The sequence below is a fragment of the Cydia pomonella genome, chromosome 17, assembly GCF_033807575.1.
Source record: "Cydia pomonella isolate Wapato2018A chromosome 17, ilCydPomo1, whole genome shotgun sequence".
NCBI lineage: Eukaryota > Metazoa > Arthropoda > Insecta > Lepidoptera > Tortricidae > Cydia > Cydia pomonella.
Genome location: NC_084719.1, coordinates 20,795,516 through 20,816,340, shown reverse-complemented (window position 1 = coordinate 20,816,340; position 20,825 = coordinate 20,795,516). Strand labels below are relative to the sequence as shown.

Genomic DNA, 20,825 nt, shown 5'->3' with positions numbered 1-20,825 from the left:
GCAAGATAGGGTAGTGGGCAAGGTAGGGTTAGTGGGCAAGGTAGGGTTAGTGGGCAAGGTAGGGTAGTGGGCTAGGTATTAGGGTAGTGGGCAAAGTAGGGTAATGGGCAAGGTAGGGTAGTGGGCAAGGTAGGGTAGCGGCAAGCTCTCTCAAGCTCCCCAGGAGAAGGGCGAGCGGCGAGTCCCCGTCCCCCCCCCCCCCCCATGAAAGGCCTCGCGGCCGGGGGGACGGTGCGTAAGGGCATTCCCACTTTGTAAAAAAAAACACATTAAAGGACATCATCGTGTACATAAACTGTTGACCGGTTGTGTACCACTCACCCTAAAACTTTTGCCACAAATATCGCAGATGTAGTTCTTCTGTATGGGGTACGGTTTGTCCGGGTGCGCGCGACGGAAGTGAGTCCAGTATTCACGGGCGTTCGGGATCTCTTCCGAACACTGAGGAAATGATAAATAAATTAAGACAAGGCCGAATAATTAAGGCCGAGCATATCAAGGGTCAATAATGTACACTTAATGATATCTAATGTACCATATGTTCTTGGGAATAAACTTTCATTCATTCAAGATGCGAGTACGGGAGAATTAACTACTATTTACGAGTCAATGATTGAAATTTAAAAACTTTGGTCATTTTAAATGAATTATTAATTGTCACATGTTTTTCCTATGTATATAAAGTAAGACAAACCGACAATCACAATATAAATTCCTAAGAATTTACCACGCGTAGTTTTAAGTGAAATTGTATATTGTGAGATAAATAAATCATATATCATATCATATCAATGATATAAGTAAAATTAGCAAGCTAGTGCTTGTCCATGCATAGGTGTTAGTACTAATACATGCGGATTTTCATCGAATTTATATTGAATTTTATAAAATTTAGGTTTGAGTAATAGAGAAGTCTGCGTAAGAAAGAGTAATAGAGAAGTCTGCGTAAGAAAGAGTAATAGAGAAGTCTGCTTAAGAAGAAAACTCTGCGTAGAGAGCGCCACGAGCACAATTTGAGGGCCTACCGCGAAACACGAAAATCCTTTATCTATCGATTATGAGAGCTCTGTAAACAAACCGCCTTGTTGCGTCAATGTCAACTAGTTTGTGGTGCAGGCGCAGCTCCTCGGCCGTCGCGAACACCTGGCGCACCTGTTCCTGCACATACTAACATGCTCGCAGCGCGCGGGCCAGGCCTGCTCCCGCTTCTTGCCGTAGTTCTTGGGGCGGCGGCTCCTCGGCCGTCGCGAACACCTGGCGCACCTGTTCCTGCACATACTAACATGCTCGCAGCGCGCGGGCCAGGCCTGCTCCCGCTTCTTGCCGTAGTTCTTGGGGCGGCGGCTCCTCGGCCGTCGCGAACACCTGGCGCACCTGTTCCTGCACATACTAACATGCTCGCAGCGCGCGGGCCAGGCCTGCTCCCGCTTCTTGCCGTAGTTCTTGGGGCGGCGGCTCCTCGGCCGTCGCGAACACCTGGCGCACCTGTTCCTGCACATACTAACATGCTCGCAGCGCGCGGGCCAGGCCTGCTCCCGCTTCTTGCCGTAGTTCTTGGGGCTGCGGCTCCTCGGCCGTCGCGAACACCTGGCGCACCTGTTCCTGCACATACTAACATGCTCGCAGCGCGCGGGCCAGGCCTGCTCCCGCTTCTTGCCGTAGTTCTTGGGGCTGCGGCTCCTCGGCCGTCGCGAACACCTGGCGCACCTGTTCCTGCACATACTAACATGCTCGCAGCGCGCGGGCCAGGCCTGCTCCCGCTTCTTGCCGTAGTTCTTGGGGCTGCGGCTCCTCGGCCGTCGCGAACACCTGGCGCACCTGTTCCTGCACATACTAACATGCTCGCAGCGCGCGGGCCAGGCCTGCTCCCGCTTCTTGCCGTAGTTCTTGGGGCTGCGGCTCCTCGGCCGTCGCGAACACCTGGCGCACCTGTTCCTGCACATACTAACATGCTCGCAGCGCGCGGGCCAGGCCTGCTCCCGCTTCTTGCCGTAGTTCTTGGGGCTGCGGCTCCTCGGCCGTCGCGAACACCTGGCGCACCTGTTCCTGCACATACTAACATGCTCGCAGCGCGCGGGCCAGGCCTGCTCCCGCTTCTTGCCGTAGTTCTTGGGGCTGCGGCTCCTCGGCCGTCGCGAACACCTGGCGCACCTGTTCCTGCACATACTAACATGCTCGCAGCGCGCGGGCCAGGCCTGCTCCCGCTTCTTGCCGTAGTTCTTGGGGCTGCGGCTCCTCGGCCGTCGCGAACACCTGGCGCACCTGTTCCTGCACATACTAACATGCTCGCAGCGCGCGGGCCAGGCCTGCTCCCGCTTCTTGCCGTAGTTCTTGGGGCTGCGGCTCCTCGGCCGTCGCGAACACCTGGCGCACCTGTTCCTGCACATACTAACATGCTCGCAGCGCGCGGGCCAGGCCTGCTCCCGCTTCTTGCCGTAGTTCTTGGGGCTGCGGCTCCTCGGCCGTCGCGAACACCTGGCGCACCTGTTCCTGCACATACTAACATGCTCGCAGCGCGCGGGCCAGGCCTGCTCCCGCTTCTTGCCGTAGTTCTTGGGGCTGCGGCTCCTCGGCCGTCGCGAACACCTGGCGCACCTGTTCCTGCACATACTAACATGCTCGCAGCGCGCGGGCCAGGCCTGCTCCCGCTTCTTACCGTAGTTCTTGGGGCTGCGGCTCCTCGGCCGTCGCGAAGACCTGGCGCACCTGTTCCTGCACATACTAACATGCTCGCAGCGCGCGGGCCAGGCCTGCTCCCGCTTCTTGCCGTAGTTCTTGGGGCTGCGGCTCCTCGGCCGTCGCGAACACCTGGCGCACCTGTTCCTGCACATACTAACATGCTCGCAGCGCGCGGGCCAGGCCTGCTCCCGCTTCTTGCCGTAGTTCTTGGGGCTGCGGCTCCTCGGCCGTCGCGAACACCTGGCGCACCTGTTCCTGCACATACTAACATGCTCGCAGCGCGCGGGCCAGGCCTGCTCCCGCTTCTTGCCGTAGTTCTTGGGGCTGCGGCTCCTCGGCCGTCGCGAACACCTGGCGCACCTGTTCCTGCACATACTAACATGCTCGCAGCGCGCGGGCCAGGCCTGCTCCCGCTTCTTGCCGTAGTTCTTGGGGCTGCGGCTCCTCGGCCGTCGCGAACACCTGGCGCACCTGTTCCTGCACATACTAACATGCTCGCAGCGCGCGGGCCAGGCCTGCTCCCGCTTCTTGCCGTAGTTCTTGGGGCTGCGGCTCCTCGGCCGTCGCGAACACCTGGCGCACCTGTTCCTGCACATACTAACATGCTCGCAGCGCGCGGGCCAGGCCTGCTCCCGCTTCTTGCCGTAGTTCTTGGGGCGGCGGCGCGCGTGCGCGGCGCGGTGGTGCAGGCGCAGCTCCTCGCCCGTCGCGAACACGCTGCCGCACGCGCGGCACCCGTTCCTGCACATACAGGATATTTATAATATAGGGGAGAGCGGGGGCATTGGGAACGGCGGGTAATTAGAAATAGTGATATACATAGTACTTCTAATTGCACAAAAAAGCATGAGTATGTTTTACACAAACATAAAATGGCCTCCATGTGCCTAGTGACTGTAAGATTGGGAAGCTACGCACATGTGGTCACAATTAATTGAACAAAATATTCTTTACTTTTGTTATAATTTTTGTCATACATCATGATGTATGACAAAAATTGCAATGAATGATGACTACTTTTAATCGTCGTATAATTTTCATCATTCCATATAAGCATGGAATTTGTGTAGTTGAAGATCCCAAATTTTGTTATTATCTTGTATTTGGTATCTGCTTTCAAACCCCTGGTGGTTTCAAGTTCACCAAAAATACTATCATAAGTGATGCTCATTTTGATTGATAATTCATTACTTGGGGTAATTAGGAACTAAGGAATTAAGAACGTTCCCAATGTCCGACCATGTGGCCGGCACAATTTGGATAAATGGGTAAGCTGGTTCACTGGTGGATAACTTTTCAATAAAACGTTGGATTTAACACAATAGTCTTTTATTTCGACTTTACATTATGATGCACAATATTTGTGCATTAAAACTAATTTTATTATTTTTAACACAGAGCTTATGGACTTACGCGTGCAGCCATTTTTGATAGAGAGAGCGAGAGCGATGAAACAATTGACACTATCTATGGGCGTGTGGCGCCGTTTGAGATACCAAAAAAAAAACTATGTTGACAATAAATCGCAATTACTTATAACGCTTAAACATTCCGCCCGCCAAGAACAGTATGTTCTTCCTACCGCCCGCCATGACATCATACAACAGTACATACATAACAAGGTTTATGAACTGAACATTACTAACGTACTAAACTAACATGAAAACGAGTTAACATGACATCAATAGATAACTTTGCACTCCATCTAAATTTTTTAAACATAAACAATACAAATACACTGTTCACCAGTCTATAAGGCAGAGATCATGAACAACTTTGGTTACAATCTATAGAGATAGAGAAAACAGGCTGACTAAGACAAGTAACATTGTATGCTAACTTTAGCACGTTAACTAACATTTACTAACATACCCGTAAAAGTGAGTATCCAGAAATCACCTGAAGGTTAAAAACCCTTTAATTACTACATACCACATAAATGTAATTTAGAAAAAATAAAACTTATAAGTATACCTATTACAATATTTATACAATTAGTACTCTTTCCTATCAGTCATTTTGAATAAGTACACTTGTATAGTTTTACATACTAGTAGAATTTAGAAGTATTAATAGAGACTTCAGTAACAACCTTGTAGGAACTTCATTACGAGTAAGAACCTAAAGTTATACAGTAACAGTATCAACCATATGAATTTTACAGTACCATTTGGGTACCTACAACTAAATTTAACACATATTAATAACATACTCTTAGTCTTGCTCTGACTGGTAGCAAAATAAGAATACAGGAAACTATAACTTTAACTACATGACAAATAATACTAGTTGGCAACAGGCAACACTATTAATTTGGAAACAGGTCTCATAAGTTTGGAATGTTTACATTTTAAGGTAACGACTCTAGTGACATTGTCTGGACCAGGGTGCTTTTCTTGTACTAACCCATATAACCACATCGAGGGCGGGAGATCATCCTCCTTGACTAACACTACGTCACCTACCTGTGGCTCTGGGGTCAACTTAGTCCATTTGTACCTCTGATAGAGCGTTGTTAGGTACTCCTGAGACCACTTTCGCCAGAACTGCTGCATAATCTTCTGGGTGAGCTGCCATCTATGTAAAGGGCTGATTTGAGAATCTTCATAGTTGCGATCTGGCGCGGTTACCAGAGCTTCGCCAACTAGAAAGTGTCCCGGGGTGAGTGGACTCGTGTCCACTTCATTTGATGGCAGCTGGTACATGGGCCTACTGTTTAGACAAGCCTCAGCCTGTGCTAAAACCGTTGATAACTCCTCAAACGTGAGAGTGGTGCCATCTAGGACCCGTTTCAAATGATATTTAGTAGAGGCGACACCCGCCTCCCAGAGTCCACCGAAATTGGGAGCCCGGGGTGGAATAAAATGCCATTCAGTACCTTCATTAGCTAAGGCCTCAGCAACCTCTTTCATGACAGAAGCCTCGCCCTGCTGGAAGAGGATGCGCAGTTCCTTGGATGCACCGACAAAGTTGGACCCATTGTCGCTCCAAATCTCCTTACAGGGTCCTCGACGTGCCACGAACCGTCTATAAGCAGCTAGAAACCCTTCAGTGGTAAGTGAACTTACTGCCTCCAGGTGGATACAACGGGTTACCATACATACAAACAGTGCTATATAGCCCTTATAGCTCTTGCATCCTCTACCTTTGGATATTCTGATATTTATAGGGCCTGCATAGTCGCACCCGGTGCGGTGGAACGGTCGAGCAACAGTCACCCTGCTACTGGGTAAATCAGCCATGAAGGGTTGAGTTTTGGTGACTTTGTACTTTATACATCTCACACATTTACTTAAAATATGTCTAATCAAGCTTTTGGCATTAATAATTAGAAACTTGGATCTTACATAATTTAGGGTGAGTTGGGGGCCTCCGTGGAGAGTCCTTGAGTGAGCGTCGCTCACAATCAGCTTTGACAAGTGATGGTCATGAGGCATTATGATAGGATGCTTTACATTATAAGAATGATCGCTATGCTCAATCCTACCTCGCGTTCTCATAATGCCATCCTCGTCCAAGAAGGGACACAATGATAAGATAATGCTTCTCCGGGGAATTGGATTAGAGTTATTCAGGTTAGTTAATTCCCGGGGAAAGGCTGACAATTGACTTGCTTTAATACCTACCTTCAAGGCATTATCAAGCTCTCTTGCGGTCAGATAGGATGGAAACGATTCTCCTTTCAGTTTTTTACAAAATCTGAGACAGTAAGCTACTACTCTTACTGTCTTTGTTAAAGATGAGTATTTAGTCCAAGCACTCAACTCTTCGGATGGCTGAGCAGGGGATAAAACTGTACATACCTGGACTTTCATGGGCTTTGCTTCTAGCTCAGTGGATACGGGCTCGGATGTTGGATGCTGGTAGTTAGGGTCATGTAGCCAAGCTGGGCCATGGACCCACAACTCGAATTGGATGAAATCAGATGGTGACATTCCTCGACTTGCACAGTCTGCCGGGTTGCTGGTGGATTCTACATGCGCCCACTGATCATGGTTTAGTATGGATAGGATCTCGGTGACGCGATTGGCAACAAACGTTGTCCAACGGTTCGGCTCACCTTGAAGCCATGCGAGGACTATGGTTGAGTCTGTCCAAGCCCTGCAATGACTGACTGGCATGGATAAGACAGTGGATACTTCTGCCAGCAGTTTGGATAAGAGTACTGCTCCGGAAAGTTCAAGTCGGGGTGTGGAAATTTGGCGGATTGGACAGACCTTCGTTCTGGCTGCGACTAAATGGACAGTAACATTACCTTCATGATCCACTACCCTCAGGTATACGACTGCTGCGTAAGCGTCGTTGGAGGCGTCGCAGTACCCATGCAGCTGGATATCACTCGCGTCTTGCCTGACGCCAACCCATCTTGGCATGATGAAGTCGTTGAGAACCGGGAGCTGCTCACGGAACTCATTCCACTCTGTCAGCAAGTTGGAAGTCACTTCCTCGTCCCACGAGTGACCTGAAACCCACAGTTTTTGCATGTATATCTTGGCTCGGATAATGACTGGGGAAATCCATCCCAGTGGATCAAAGAGACGTGATATGTCAGACAAGATGTTCCGCTTGGTGACGGGGGTTGGCTGTGGAGGTAAGTTAACCTTATAGTGAAATGAGTCAGTCTGATGATTCCAAGACAAGCCTAGGATTTTGATCATGTCATCCAGTTTTATGTCTTTGTCAGAGCTGGTAACCGGGTGTGGATAAATTGTTTCCATTAATCTTTGACTATTGCTTGCCCATTTTTGTAATTCAAACCCAGCTTTACTTAGCAAACTAACTATTTCCGAATAGATTTGGATGGCTTGATCATCTGTCTCACACCCACTCATGAAATCATCCATATAGAAATCTGTCAGCACCCTTTCTGCAGCCAATGGATAATCTTTACCATCATCTTTAGCCACTTGCTGTAAACTTTTGACTGCAAGATAGGGAGCTGATGAGACCCCGAAAGTTACACGTAACATCCTGTAATCCTTTACAATGTCATCAGAACTCTCACGCCACAGCAAGCGTTGGAAATCAGTGTGTTTGTCCACGACTTTAACCTGCCTGTACATTTTTATAATATCTGCTATAAAGCAAATTGGATGAATACGCCATTTCATGATGATATGACGCAGTTCTGGTTGTAGTCGTGGACCAACCAAGAGATCATCATTCAAGGACCTGCCATTAATACCTTTAGAAGAGCAGTCAAAAACCATGCGAAACTTGGTTGTGGATTTGTCGCTGCGAATCACGGCATGGTAAGGCATGTACACACAGCCAGGTCTCGCAGCGTCCCGCTGGTCTTGGATAAGTTCCATGTGATTTAGTGATAAATATTCATTGATCACTTTGGTATATTCCTGCTTTAGGAGTGGATTGCTATCCATCTTTTTCTCCAATGAGAGAAATCTCCTTAAAGCCACTTTCCGTGATTCGCCATACTGACATGATGGATCTTCATCACGAAATGGGAGACTAACAACATAGCGACCTGTACAGTCTCTAGTTGTAGTGGATGCATAATGCTCCTCACACACTTGGTCCTCCTTAGACAACAAGGTGCGAGGCTGATCAGTTTCTATTTCCCAGAATTTACGGAGAGTGTCATTAATGGAGTTATCCAGAATATGAGCAGTTATAAAGCTATTAGAATGGTTACTCACTTGTGTTCTTCCTGACAGGATCCAGCCCAAAGCGGTGTTCTGTGCTGTCAGCGTGGACGTCGGATTACGTACAATACCCTCTGTCAGGGTCAGTCCATACACCTCAGCACCCAGCAACATGTCCACATGGCCTGGAGTGTCATATCCTGGATCTGCCATCTTTAATTTCTTCAACTCCTGCCAATCATGAATCTCAACTTTCTGTGAAGGAATGGGATTAGTTACCTGACTTACCACATATGCTTGAACAACGCAACTAAAAGAGCTACAAATGGATTGTATTTTGAATTGAACTTTGTGTTTAATTGGGACTGACAAGGGGATTTTTTCTCCGCCCAGCCCTGAGGGATCAACACTAACATTAACAGGTATCTTGTGTAACTGAAGCAATTGTACAGCACGCTCGGTCACGAATGATAATTGTGCACCCTGGTCAAGAAATGCCCTAAGTATATGACAGTTTCCTTTATTTTCTACCTTAACTAATGCCGTTGTTAATATTATCTCACTATTCGATGAACCTGAACTTTCGGCAGCGTGAGCCACTATGTTACCAGGCCCAGGTTCCTTCTGTTCCGACTTCTCATGGGTACTCGGCTGTTGGTTGTGGATCTTCACCCCTTCAACGGCTCGGCTTGGTTGCGCTGAAGGTGGTTGCTCGCTGTCCAGATGCAATAGGGAGTGGTGACGGCGGCCGCAGCGCCTACATGTTGTGTCTCGCTTGCAGTGTGTTGCAGAATGCTTTGCTCCAAAGCAATTGAAGCACAACGCCTTACTTTTGACAAAGTCCCTCCGTTGTTGTACAGAGTCCTGGCTAAACCGCTTACATTGGTACAACAAGTGAGCCTCTGCACAAAATGGGCAGGATACTGATGATGCTGATGAGGTAATGCTGAACACTTTAGGTCGCTCTGTTTCTTTTAATCTTGTTTCTTTCTTAGTACTTGGCTCTAAGAACTCCAATGCTCTGAATCTGGATTCTAGGAATGTTGAAAATTCACTAAACGTTGGTATTTTATCTGAGTAATCACTTATCTTGTGTTCCCATTCTTTCCGGGATTCCTGGTCAAGCTTCTGTATGATCAGGTGGATGATGATAAGATCCCATGTTGAAACATCAATATTCATGTTGGTCAGAGCACTTAAACATTCATTTGTTGTGTCTAATATTTGTTTGACACCATAAGAAGATGCTGCGGTTAAAGTCTTTTGGCTTATTAAGCGGTTAAGTATGCACGATGAGATGTAGCGAGTGTTGCTGTAACGTTTCTTCAATAATGTCCAACATTGTTCATAATTTGCATCCGTTATAGGTGTGTGTCGTATTAACTGCTCTGCTTCACCCGTCAGATGACCCTTTAAGTAGTGGAGCTTTTGTACAGGTGCTAAAGTCTGGTTGTTATTGATCACAGATTCGAATAGGTCGTGAAAAGTAGGCCACTCCGCATACTTGCCAGAAAATACGGGGATTATAATTCTGGGTAGCTTCACTGCACTTGATGGATTTGATTCACTCTGTAGATTATTATGTGTGTGAGTTGAGGATGTTGACATTGTTGATTTGATTTTTTCCAAGGCCTCTTTTAACTGACACTTATAATCAATATATTTTTCTTCGACTCTGTCATAGGTTTCATTTGTGAAGTACGTATTGCTTGGATCCTTAGATTCTAACAAAATCGTTTGATGGTTGCTCTCGAAAGATTTCCAATTTCCTTCGAGAAGATCTAACCTTGCTTGTAAGTACGTGTTGGTCATACGCGATTTCGGTGATTTTTTGAGGTTAGAAGCGGCCTTGTCAATTATCTCTTCTATATTTTGCTGTAATTTTATATATTCCATGGTGATAATCTTGTAATTTCGTTCTTATCCGGTTCGAAGGACCATGTCCGACCATGTGGCCGGCACAATTTGGATAAATGGGTAAGCTGGTTCACTGGTGGATAACTTTTCAATAAAACGTTGGATTTAACACAATAGTCTTTTATTTCGACTTTACATTATGATGCACAATATTTGTGCATTAAAACTAATTTTATTATTTTTAACACAGAGCTTATGGACTTACGCGTGCAGCCATTTTTGATAGAGAGAGCGAGAGCGATGAAACAATTGACACTATCTATGGGCGTGTGGCGCCGTTTGAGATACCAAAAAAAAAACTATGTTGACAATAAATCGCAATTACTTATAACGCTTAAACACCCAATTATTCCCTGTATTATTAATTATTCCTACTACATATTAATTGAAAGTCCAATATTTTCTTATCTGCAAATTGTTATAATAAGAAACTCGAAAAGTGATACTACATTAAAAATCTTCATTGTTTCAATTTCCTTCGCGGACTGTTTCCAATTACCCCATACACTTTTGGGTAAATAGGAACGGCAATGATTTTGATTTCTTCCAAATTTATTATGATAACGTTTATTTAAAATTATTATTTTATTAAAATCACATAGACAGATAACCAAACTAATGGTTAGTGTAAAAACAGATTCGGTTTCTGACATTTTAATATCCTTTTAAAGCATTTGAAGTTAAGTGTTCCCAATTCCCCCACTCTCCCCTACGCATTATTTCAGCACTTAACCCTTACTTGCATAAAGTATCAATACTCATACTTCCGAACTCACTTTAAATTAAGATTTAACGAGGAGAGGTAAATTAAGTGATTCTATTGATTCTAAACCCTTTATAAGACAAGGGTGTCAGGGATTATGCAAAATTGAACCCTATCTAGTTTCAAATAACGTTCAAGATCAGATGGGAAATATTATATTCCCTCAGCCTTATAAAGGCTTAACAAACACATCCCTCGTTACGCATCCCCGCTCATCTCTGATGGAACCGCAGCCTAATAAAGTGATTTTATAGTTACCTCGATTATCGATCACAAAGATAAATAAGTTTTTGGCAACAATTTCATTTTTGGTACAAGCTTTTATCGCCGACTGTACTTTTCTTTCCACAGGCAACTATATTCATCGAGCCAATTCTAAAAACCCCAAACACAATTAGTTTGCGTTGTTTTATCACAGAGTTCCTATGTCCACCTCTTGTCTCCATCATCAGATCAGCTCGATGATTAATATTGCATGTCACCCGACTTACATATGTATGCAAATTTTCAGCTCAATCGGAAACCGGGAAGTGGATCAAATTTAACTTGCAAGATTTGATTACAGACAACGGGACAGGTGAAACTAAATAAAAGCTTGTAAAAATACGTCTCAGCGTCTCACTTTCACCATACAACCGCACCTGTCCATCTTATATATACCGCTGGCACGAAATCTCCCTATCATTGTAAGTACCACACTAAGCAAGCGGTGTCCTTATCATCAGTTTTTTTTTTTATTAAAAAACTGATCGGCGATTGGCTCTAGTCACACCTGATGGAAAGTGAAGACAGGGCCTAAGATGGAGTTCACCGGTTCAGTAGTAGCCTATTCACTCTTGCTTTAAAGAGACCGAGGTCATATTTATCAGGGAATACAGATGGCGGGAGCGCATTCCATGCTTTAGCCGTCCGTACCAAAAAAGAGGAGGCAAACCGCTTCGTGCGAACAAATGGAACGTTTACTACGAACGGGTGCATTCGCTCCCCACGCTTGGATGTCCGATGGTGGAAAGGGGAAGGTGGGATCAGGTCGTGCAGTTCCTGTGCGGACTCCCCGAAATGTATCAATGTGCTCGTTGACTTCTGTAATGCCTTTGACTATGTAGACATAAATCTATTGCTGCCTAACTTAAGTATAGTTTCTCCCACAAAGCACGAAAATGGTTTGATAGTTACCTCTATTATTATACATATTTTACAATTGAATCGATCGATAAAACACAATCATTGTTCTCAGTGTTACAAGAAAAGGTTGAGCTAACTACAGGGATACCACAAGGATTCATTTTTGGTCCGAACATTTTACCTGACATAAAATCCCATATCACTACTTTTAAATACTTGTTTCAAGTATTTTTGTCTGCTTCCTGTTCAGTCTTCAGCTGCAGTTTAAGTGCTTGGTAACACTATCCTTATTAACAATGTGCTCCTTGACTTCTCTCGGGCTTTTGAATATCTAAACAAAGTCTATTACTGTCTAAATTAAGTATGGTTTTGACCACAAAGCAAAAAATGGTTTGACAGTTATCTCTATTAAACGAAATCAAATCGAAAAGACACAAGCCTAGTTGTTAGTCTTTTCGAAATTACCTTAAGTAAAAGTTAAGATAACTAAAGGAGTTCCACAAGGATCTGTTTTTGGTCCACTCCTGTTCAGCCTACATTCCGCTAACATAAAATTTCATATCATTTTAATCATCACATCTACGCAAAGCATTATGTATCTTAAGTCTTTGTAATAAGGTGTACTATACTAACTTGAAGTCGTTGGACGGCGCGTGCTTGGCGGAGGTGACCATGTGCCGCTTCCACGCCTCCTCCGTCACGAACTGTACGTCGCACTCCTGGCAATACGGACCTGGTTCCGCGTCTGCGTCCGGTTCAGTCTTTTCCTGTGATAAAAAACAACAAACAAAAACTTTCTTAGTAAACATTCTGTAAAGATAATGATGATGATGTACGGATCTATATGATCTCAGATTAAACTGAAAAGAGCACACGTTGTTCCACTACCAGAATGTACTTTACCCAAAATGTATATTTTCTAAGTGGTTCTGACATTGTACGGTTTCAACTGTTCTTACTCAGAGAGTACGTCTGAACATCTGTCAAGTTAAACCAGTTTGATAGCACTGGCTTCCCTCGAACGCAACGACCCGTCTACGTCTTACTTTTATGTTGTGAAATCCAGAAATCAGTCATTTTAATTGTTATATACACCTTGGGCTCATATAACCCAACAGATTTTAAAGGTGTATTCTTGACCGCATTTAGAGACTAAAATGCCATACAAAGTTTTCTGAAATCGGTCTTGTTTTAGAGATAATGACAATTTTTGTTTTGGTGATCTCAAGAATGCGTGGTTAAACTGGACCCACTGTATATATATATAGTAGTTATCATGGTGTATTATCTAGGCCTTATAAAGTTTTATCTACCATTTCCAACATGCCTTCTATTCGATTACTGATATTTATCATTACAAAATATTTTAATTGAAGCAAATTGTAAATAGATTTTTAATATTATTAAGCGTATTTACTTCGTATAGTAAATTCATAGTGTATAATATTGTGAAGTACTGACTTACCATGTAATGATCATGTTACATTATGGTTAATAAATATACAGGTAGCTAAAATAATACGGAGTTCCCCGCAGACGGATTAGGCCACATTGACCAAAGTTAGTTTAGTTATCTAAATAAAGTACTTACAACATAATCCTTATGCATCATGGTCTTATGCATGGCCAGCCCGAGTTTGCTGACGTAAGAGTATCCACACACTCCGCATATGAATTCCGAGGGGTGCTTGATTCGCACGTGGCTTAGGTATGACGTCCATTTACTGGAAATAAACATAACTTTAATATCAAAAGACTTCTGCCTATATGCATTGCTTCTACCTTTATTTTATTAAATAACTTGATGCCAATAATGATCGTTTAATTTACCTCAACTTTTGTTTATTCTTTATAAATAAAAATAAATAAAATCGTTTATTGCAAGCTTTCGCTCATATCACACTTAAATATTTACAGTATAAATTTGGACATAATGATTTAAAATTATTAATAGAATTAAATTAAAAAGAATTATAAGATTAAGAGACAATTAAAATAGACATTAAAAAAAAACAGGTCTCATTAAATGTCATTTATCATAACTTACTAATGAAGCATGCGACTTTGCCCAGTGGCCAACTATGGGGCTGGCATTAGCCTCCACTATCGTCCTTATATTATACTCACTCGATACTAGTCAAAAGTATTATGTTGCATGATATTCTATGTTCTGAATGCTGCAAGGGTTATCGCTTTACTATTGTTATATAGTCTGTCAAGCAAAGTATGTCAGTAGCAATGTACAGCAAAGTGAAGTAGTGCAACACTCAAAAAGCAGTATTGCGTTGGTATTGCGCTAAGAAAAGCAGCAATGTACATTGAATCATAACATTTAATTAACATAACCTCAAATTTTACAAATGTTTACGATCAACGAGCGTCATTGTATATTGTAGGCACCATGATTTTGTTTAAGTTTATGCACAAGTTTATTTAATATACTGGTATTTAATGGTGACAGCAGACATTTCTCTTGAAATAGCAACGATTCAGAATGTAAACAAACATGATGGCTGTCATTCACTATCCACATCCCACAGATAAAACACAGATGACATACGATTTTGGAATTATTCGAAAACAGTAAGTAAGTAAATATTCTTTATTGCACGACAAAGAAAACAAATTTACAATGTAAAGAAAGGTAGCAACATGCGATCTTATCGCTGTAAGCGATCTCTTCCAGACAACCTTAGAGTGCAGGATATAAAGAACACTAAGTTTTTAGAGCAGGTAGTGCACGAATTAATTAGAGGAATAGGAAAATTACACATACATTAAGCAGACAGGACATTTACAATTTAAATAAACATATAAATATAACAATACATACATATATTAAAATAAATAAATATTAGATACATATCTAAGTATACATACATACATAATATAACATAGCGGCACATTACACAGTGTTGCTAACCCGCGATTTTTCAAATTTGCCGCCTTTCGCTACTGACAAGATTTGCTTGACCAAGTATAGTTACAAATTATTTCTGTTAAACTCAAACTCAACCCACTATACCACCATATAAATGACATGTTATACCTTTGTACACAGTTTTTGACATTAAAATTATCTCTATCTTTGGAAACGCGCATGTAACACCCTTGGTGTTGCCAGCAACCTCAGGCTACATAGACTTACGTTGATATCTCGTCGCAGTACTGGCATTTGTATGTAACCCCTTTATGCCATCTTTGATGTTGCTTCGCTTGCGTTCTGTAACACACAAACTTGGTATAAAGCTTATAAAGCTTTGTGACATCGAAAATTATGACTAAATAATAAACAAGTTCTTGTAAACTGTAGGTACTTGTTTTTAGACAGTCAATCAGTTACCTATAGCTGACTGTCCTCGACTGTGTGTACGAGTATATTTGAAGAATCACGTTTTAGAAGTAAAATGCAAAAACTCATGGAAATTGTATTGTATAACATCAAACGATTGGACCTGGTCGCGCTCACGACCTGCGGCCCTCTGATCAAAATATATAAAATTTATGAAATTATAGAAAAGGTATACATTTCTTTGATATTAGTATGACTTGCCCGCATCCAATCTTTGATGTGAATCTTAAATTAAGTGTTCAGTCAGCTGAACCCATCCCATGAATCTCAACCCCGCAACGGAGCTGGCAAAACCGTGGCATTATGGCAATGACAGGTTTATGTCAGGGTTGGCGTTTACGATGTAACATTTTGCTTAAACTTAATTATACGTGAGATAAATAAAATTAAATGAGAACACAATTGACCCTCTTCACATATAACCCGGTTTTAGTTTGCTATCAAAGATAAAACTTTTTAACAAAAAATAAATCCGACTTCAAATATTACCAAAAGCGCCATACATGTACCTATAACATTTGAAGAGTTCCCTCGATTTCTCCAAGATCCCATCATCAGACCCCGACTTGGTACCAACGGGACCATCGCAGGGATATACCCGTTCGATTAAAAAAAAAATGAAAATAAGTTCACGATTCTCGGAGATATCGAGTAACATACATACAAAAAAAAATCAGTCGAATTGAGAACCTCCTCCTTTTTTGAAGTCAGTTAAAAATAAGGTTGCCAGAGCTCAACGAGGGTGTGGAGTGTTAGGGTCGGCAACGCGCATGTTATTCCTCCGGAGATGCAGGCGTCTATGGAGGTCGTCGTAGTCGTCGGCTACGGAGACTGTTTACCATCAGGCGGGCCGTATGCTTGTTTGCCACCGACGTAGTATTTAAAAAAACAGGCAATACGGTCGCACGCACGGCGGTCAGCATCTGCATTACAAGGACGTGTTCAAACGACACCTGAATGCTTGCAACATCAACCCTGCGCGCTGGGAGGAGCTTACTGCAGACCGATCATCTTGCCGGTCCACCATTTTTAAACATCAAATCGTTTGAGGAAAACCGCCTCAATGCCTTAGATACCAAACGCCAACAACGTAAAGAGAGACCGAAGCCCTCTTACACGTATACAAACAACGCGTCTGGTCAACTATATTGTAACACCTGCAAAAGAGTCTCTAAGACCAAATTCGGCCTGGCCAGCCACATCAGGAGCGACAGGCGTATTTATTCTCATGGTTGGCGGCGTGCATCTGCCGCTTCACCTGGCTCTGTATATGATAAGATACGCACGTAGTCTTCGAGACGTAAGGACAGGAGCGACAGGCGTATTTCTTCTCGCTTCTCGTGGTTGACGGTGTGCTTCTGCAGCTTTACCTGACTCCGTATAAGATAAGATACGCACGTAGTCTTCGAGACGTAAGGACAGGAGCGACAGGCGTATTTCTTCTCGCTTCTCGTGGTTGACGGTGTGCTTCTGCAGCTTCACCTGGCTCTGTATATGATAAGATACGCACGTAGTCTTCGAGACGTAAGGACAGGAGCGACAGGCGTATTTCTTCTCGCTTCTCGTGGTTGACGGTGTGCTTCTGCAGCTTCACCTAGCCCTGTATAAGATAAAATACGCACGGAGTCTTCGAGACGTTAGGGCAGGAGCGACAGGCGTATTTGTTCTCGCTTCTCGTGGTTGACGGTGTGCTTCTGCAGCTTCATCTGGCTCTGTATAAGATAAGATACGCACGTAGTCTTCGAGACGTAAGGACAGGAGCGACAGGCGTATTTCTTCTCGCTTCTCGTGGTTGACGGTGTGCTGCTGCAGCTTCACCTGGCTCTGTATAAGATAAGATACGCACGTAGTCTTCGAGACGTAAGGACAGGAGCGACAGGCGTATTTCTTCTCGCTTCTCGTGGTTGACGGTGTGCTTCTGCAGCTTTACCTGACTCCGTATAAGATAAGATACGCACGTAGTCTTCGAGACGTAAGGACAGGAGCGACAGGCGTATTTCTTCTCGCTTCTCGTGGTTGACGGTGTGCTTCTGCAGCTTCACCTGGCTCTGTATAAGATAAGATACGCACGTAGTCTTCGAGACGTAAGGACAGGAGCGACAGGCGTATTTCTTCTCGTGGTTGGCGGCATGCTTTTGCAGTGCGCGCCTGGAGCGGAAGCGGAACTTGCAGATGTTGCACTCCACTTCGCCTGCGCTCTGTAAGGGAAACACAAGTTCTTTTAACGAACTGCAAGTTATTGATTGTAGAGGTGACGGTGACCTGTCTGGCATGGCAGAAGCAACTTTCTTACGTACATATTTTCCTAGGAAAAAGTAAAAACAACTGAAAGGAATTGCTATGCCGCCTATTTCTTGTATTAAAAATAAAATGAAGTGTGTTTTTCTGCCGAAAATACGCCAACCTATTTGAGAGCGGTAGTCGCGCGGTACCAAATATAATAATAAGTACTGATCATCTGTTTGACTGTTTAATAGACCTCAATGAAGGCATTCATTTGATAGGGCCATTTCAACTTTTTTTTTTAAGTTTGGAACTCGACAAATAATGTACAGTCCTGAAATCGAGACTACAATATTTTAACCTGACTTCACGACCTATTTTTTAACCGGCAAAGCTTTGCATTCCATTTTTGAGAATTATTTTTAGTTTATAAGACTTACCGGATCATGTTTGCCAACATGATGTTTCCAAGCTAGCGCGTCTATGAAGCCTTTATAGCAAAGATTGCACTGGAACGGAGCGTTCAGGTAGTTTGAGGACTGCTGGCGTTTGGTTATCTCGGCTAGCTGCTCTTCGGGCTGACAACAAAGTAAATGTCAATGAAACAAGGGCTGAAAAGACAACCCTGTTTGAAAATGCCATGATTCATGTTCAAAGACCATAGTTTGAATGAAGACTGTAGTCTAAGACTAAACTATAATCGCATTTCTCTATGGAGCTCTCGACTCAACTGTAATGAGTTAATTATACAACATTTTAATGGATTATTATGAATTTGACCAGTAATGTGTCGCCGCAGGCATACCACAAAACCAATCAATAGAACAAAAGACATCAACAAGCGTTTAGTTCAATAGGCCTGCACTTCGTATGTATATATGTATATAGGTAGGTATATACTTAATTGTACAAAGAAATAAAAAATAAAAAACACAGTTACAAAGTGAATTAAATACAACAGAACGGACCTTATCCCTGTATGGGATCTCCTCCAGTTAACCTTTGAGGAAATCAGTAGAACAGAAGTAACGATTAATGAATGACAAACAAAAACAAAAGTGTACAACCACTGAAATTAATACAATGCAAATTTTGAATACACATTGATACACAATATACATAAATATACACTTCGTTTCGGCGGAACGTAGATTTTGTATAGCCTTGTTATATTATTTAAATAAACAAATGGAAATAACAAAATACTTACAGTCAACTTAACAACCGTAACATACTCCTCAAGATCTATATCATCCACGCCTACGCCCCCAGTATTGCGAGTACGTCGGGACTTAGGCTTCGCTTCTTTCTTGGCCTCCGACAGCCGCGGCCGGCCTCGCTTCTTTTTCGGGGCCTCTGGGAGCTCTGGGACCTCTTGGGCTTCTGAGGCTTCTAGGGCTTCGGATTCCAGGGTCATCGGTATGTCGGTGGCCTGTAATAGATATTATTTTTATAACGGCATATTATTTCTCGTTTCTTGTACAACTAGAAGTATGGATCAAAAGTTGAAACCTAAAAATCCAAAAAAATCAATATATTGTTATTATGAGTGATTTTTTTCTATGTTTCTTAAACAATACTGTCAGGAGCAAAGATTCATTGATTGTATAAGATGTGTAAAGTCTAACGTTGCGCTTTAGGTACAGCTCTGTACATTATGGAGTAACTCGGGTAGTCCAAATTTCACGTTTAACAAATTAGTTACCACAAAACAAAGTCCGCGATACAGCGCTATTTTCTTCAGCAATCAAATTTAGGGGACGATTTTTTCTTGACCTTTTGAACGCCAAGAACATCTAAAGGCGTCGTCACTAGTCGCGCCCACAGCGCCAAGGACACCTATAGATGTTATGGCGGACGCTGTCAAAGTAACCGTCACACTTTCAAGTAACGTTTACATTATTAGCTCCCTTGACAGATAGATAGGTAGGTTAATCTTTTTCTCATTGAAAATTACATGATATTAATAACATGCAATCGAATGAAAAAAAAAAAGCGGCCAAGTGCGAGTCGGACTCGCGCATGAAGGGTTCCGTACAATTTAAGACGTATTAAAAAAAAATCTTCTTACTAGATCTTGTTCAACATTTTACCACTTTGGACACACATTTTACCACTTTGGAAGTGTCTCTCGCGCAAACTATTCAGTTTAGAAAAAAATGATATTAGGAACCTAACTATCATTTTTGAAGACCTATCCATAGATACCTTACACGTATATGTTTGATGAAAAAAATTTTTTTAAAATTTTATGACGTATTAAAAAAAAACTACTCACTAGATCTCGTTCAAAACAATTTTCGGTGGAAGTTTGCATGGTAATGTATATCATATATTTTTTTTAGATTTTTCATTCTGTTATTTTAGAAGTTACACACTTTTTTTCACTTTGGAAGGTTCTCTCGCGCAAACTATTCAGTTTAGAAAAAAATGATATTAGAAACATTAATATCATTTTTGAAGACCTATCCATAGATACCCCACACGTATGGGTATGATGAAAAAAAATTTTTTTTTTTAATTTTATGACGTATTAAAAAAAAAACTACTCACTAGATCTCGTTCAAAACAATTTTCGGTGGAAGTTTGCATGGTAATGTATATCATATATTTTTTTTAGATTTTTCATTCTGTTATTTTAGAAGTTACAGGGGGGGGGACACACTTTTTTTCACTTTGGAAGGTTCTCTCGCGCAAACTATTCAGTTTAGAAAAAAATGATATTAGAAACATTAATATCATTTTTGAAGACCTATCCATAGATACCCCACACGTATGGGTATGATGAAAAAAAATTTTTTTTTTTTAATTTCATGACGTATTAAAAAAAAAACTACTTACTAGATCTCGTTCAAACCAATTTTCGGTGGAAGTTTACATGGCAATGTATATCATATATTTTTTTTAGATTTTTCATTCTGTTATTTTAGAAGTTACAGGGGGGGGGACACACTTTTTTTCACTTTGGAAGGTTCTCTCGCGCAAACTATTCAGTTTAGAAAAAAATGATATTAGAAACATTAATATCATTTTTGAAGACCTATCCATAGATACCCCACACGTATGGGTATGATGAAAAAAATTTTTTTTTTTTAATTTCATGACGTATTAAAAAAAAAACTACTTACTAGATCTCGTTCAAACCAATTTTCGGTGGAAGTTT

General features: G+C 42.4%; 2 protein-coding genes across 3 annotated transcripts in view; both read right to left on the bottom strand.

The window, feature by feature from the left end:
• Positions 1-20,825, bottom strand: part of LOC133526799 (zinc finger protein 433-like) — a 28,993-nt gene that overhangs the window by 1,996 nt on the left and 6,172 nt on the right. The window contains exons 4-11 of the mRNA XM_061863583.1: positions 18,873-19,094; positions 18,103-18,240; positions 17,510-17,637; positions 15,236-15,310; positions 13,679-13,811; positions 12,721-12,854; positions 3,282-3,420; positions 322-441 (exon numbers count right to left, since the gene is read on the bottom strand). Of these exons, the coding sequence (XP_061719567.1) occupies positions 322-441; positions 3,282-3,420; positions 12,721-12,854; positions 13,679-13,811; positions 15,236-15,310; positions 17,510-17,637; positions 18,103-18,240; positions 18,873-19,094 (1,089 nt within the window). The remainder of the gene's footprint in view (positions 1-321; positions 442-3,281; positions 3,421-12,720; positions 12,855-13,678; positions 13,812-15,235; positions 15,311-17,509; positions 17,638-18,102; positions 18,241-18,872; positions 19,095-20,825) is intronic.
• LOC133526798 (uncharacterized) lies at positions 3,992-10,534 on the bottom strand. Of its 2 annotated transcripts, none has more exons than XM_061863580.1 (2): positions 8,337-8,461; positions 3,992-7,141 (listed from the first exon to the last, which is right to left on the bottom strand). In XM_061863580.1, the coding sequence occupies exon 2, from the start codon at positions 7,050-7,052 to the stop codon at positions 4,965-4,967; it is 2,088 nt and encodes a 695-aa protein (XP_061719564.1). In that variant the 5' UTR covers positions 7,053-7,141; positions 8,337-8,461; the 3' UTR covers positions 3,992-4,964. The 2 variants fall into 2 exon arrangements, with proteins under 2 accessions (XP_061719564.1, XP_061719565.1); XM_061863581.1 differs by having other exon boundaries at positions 7,025-7,141; positions 8,337-10,534.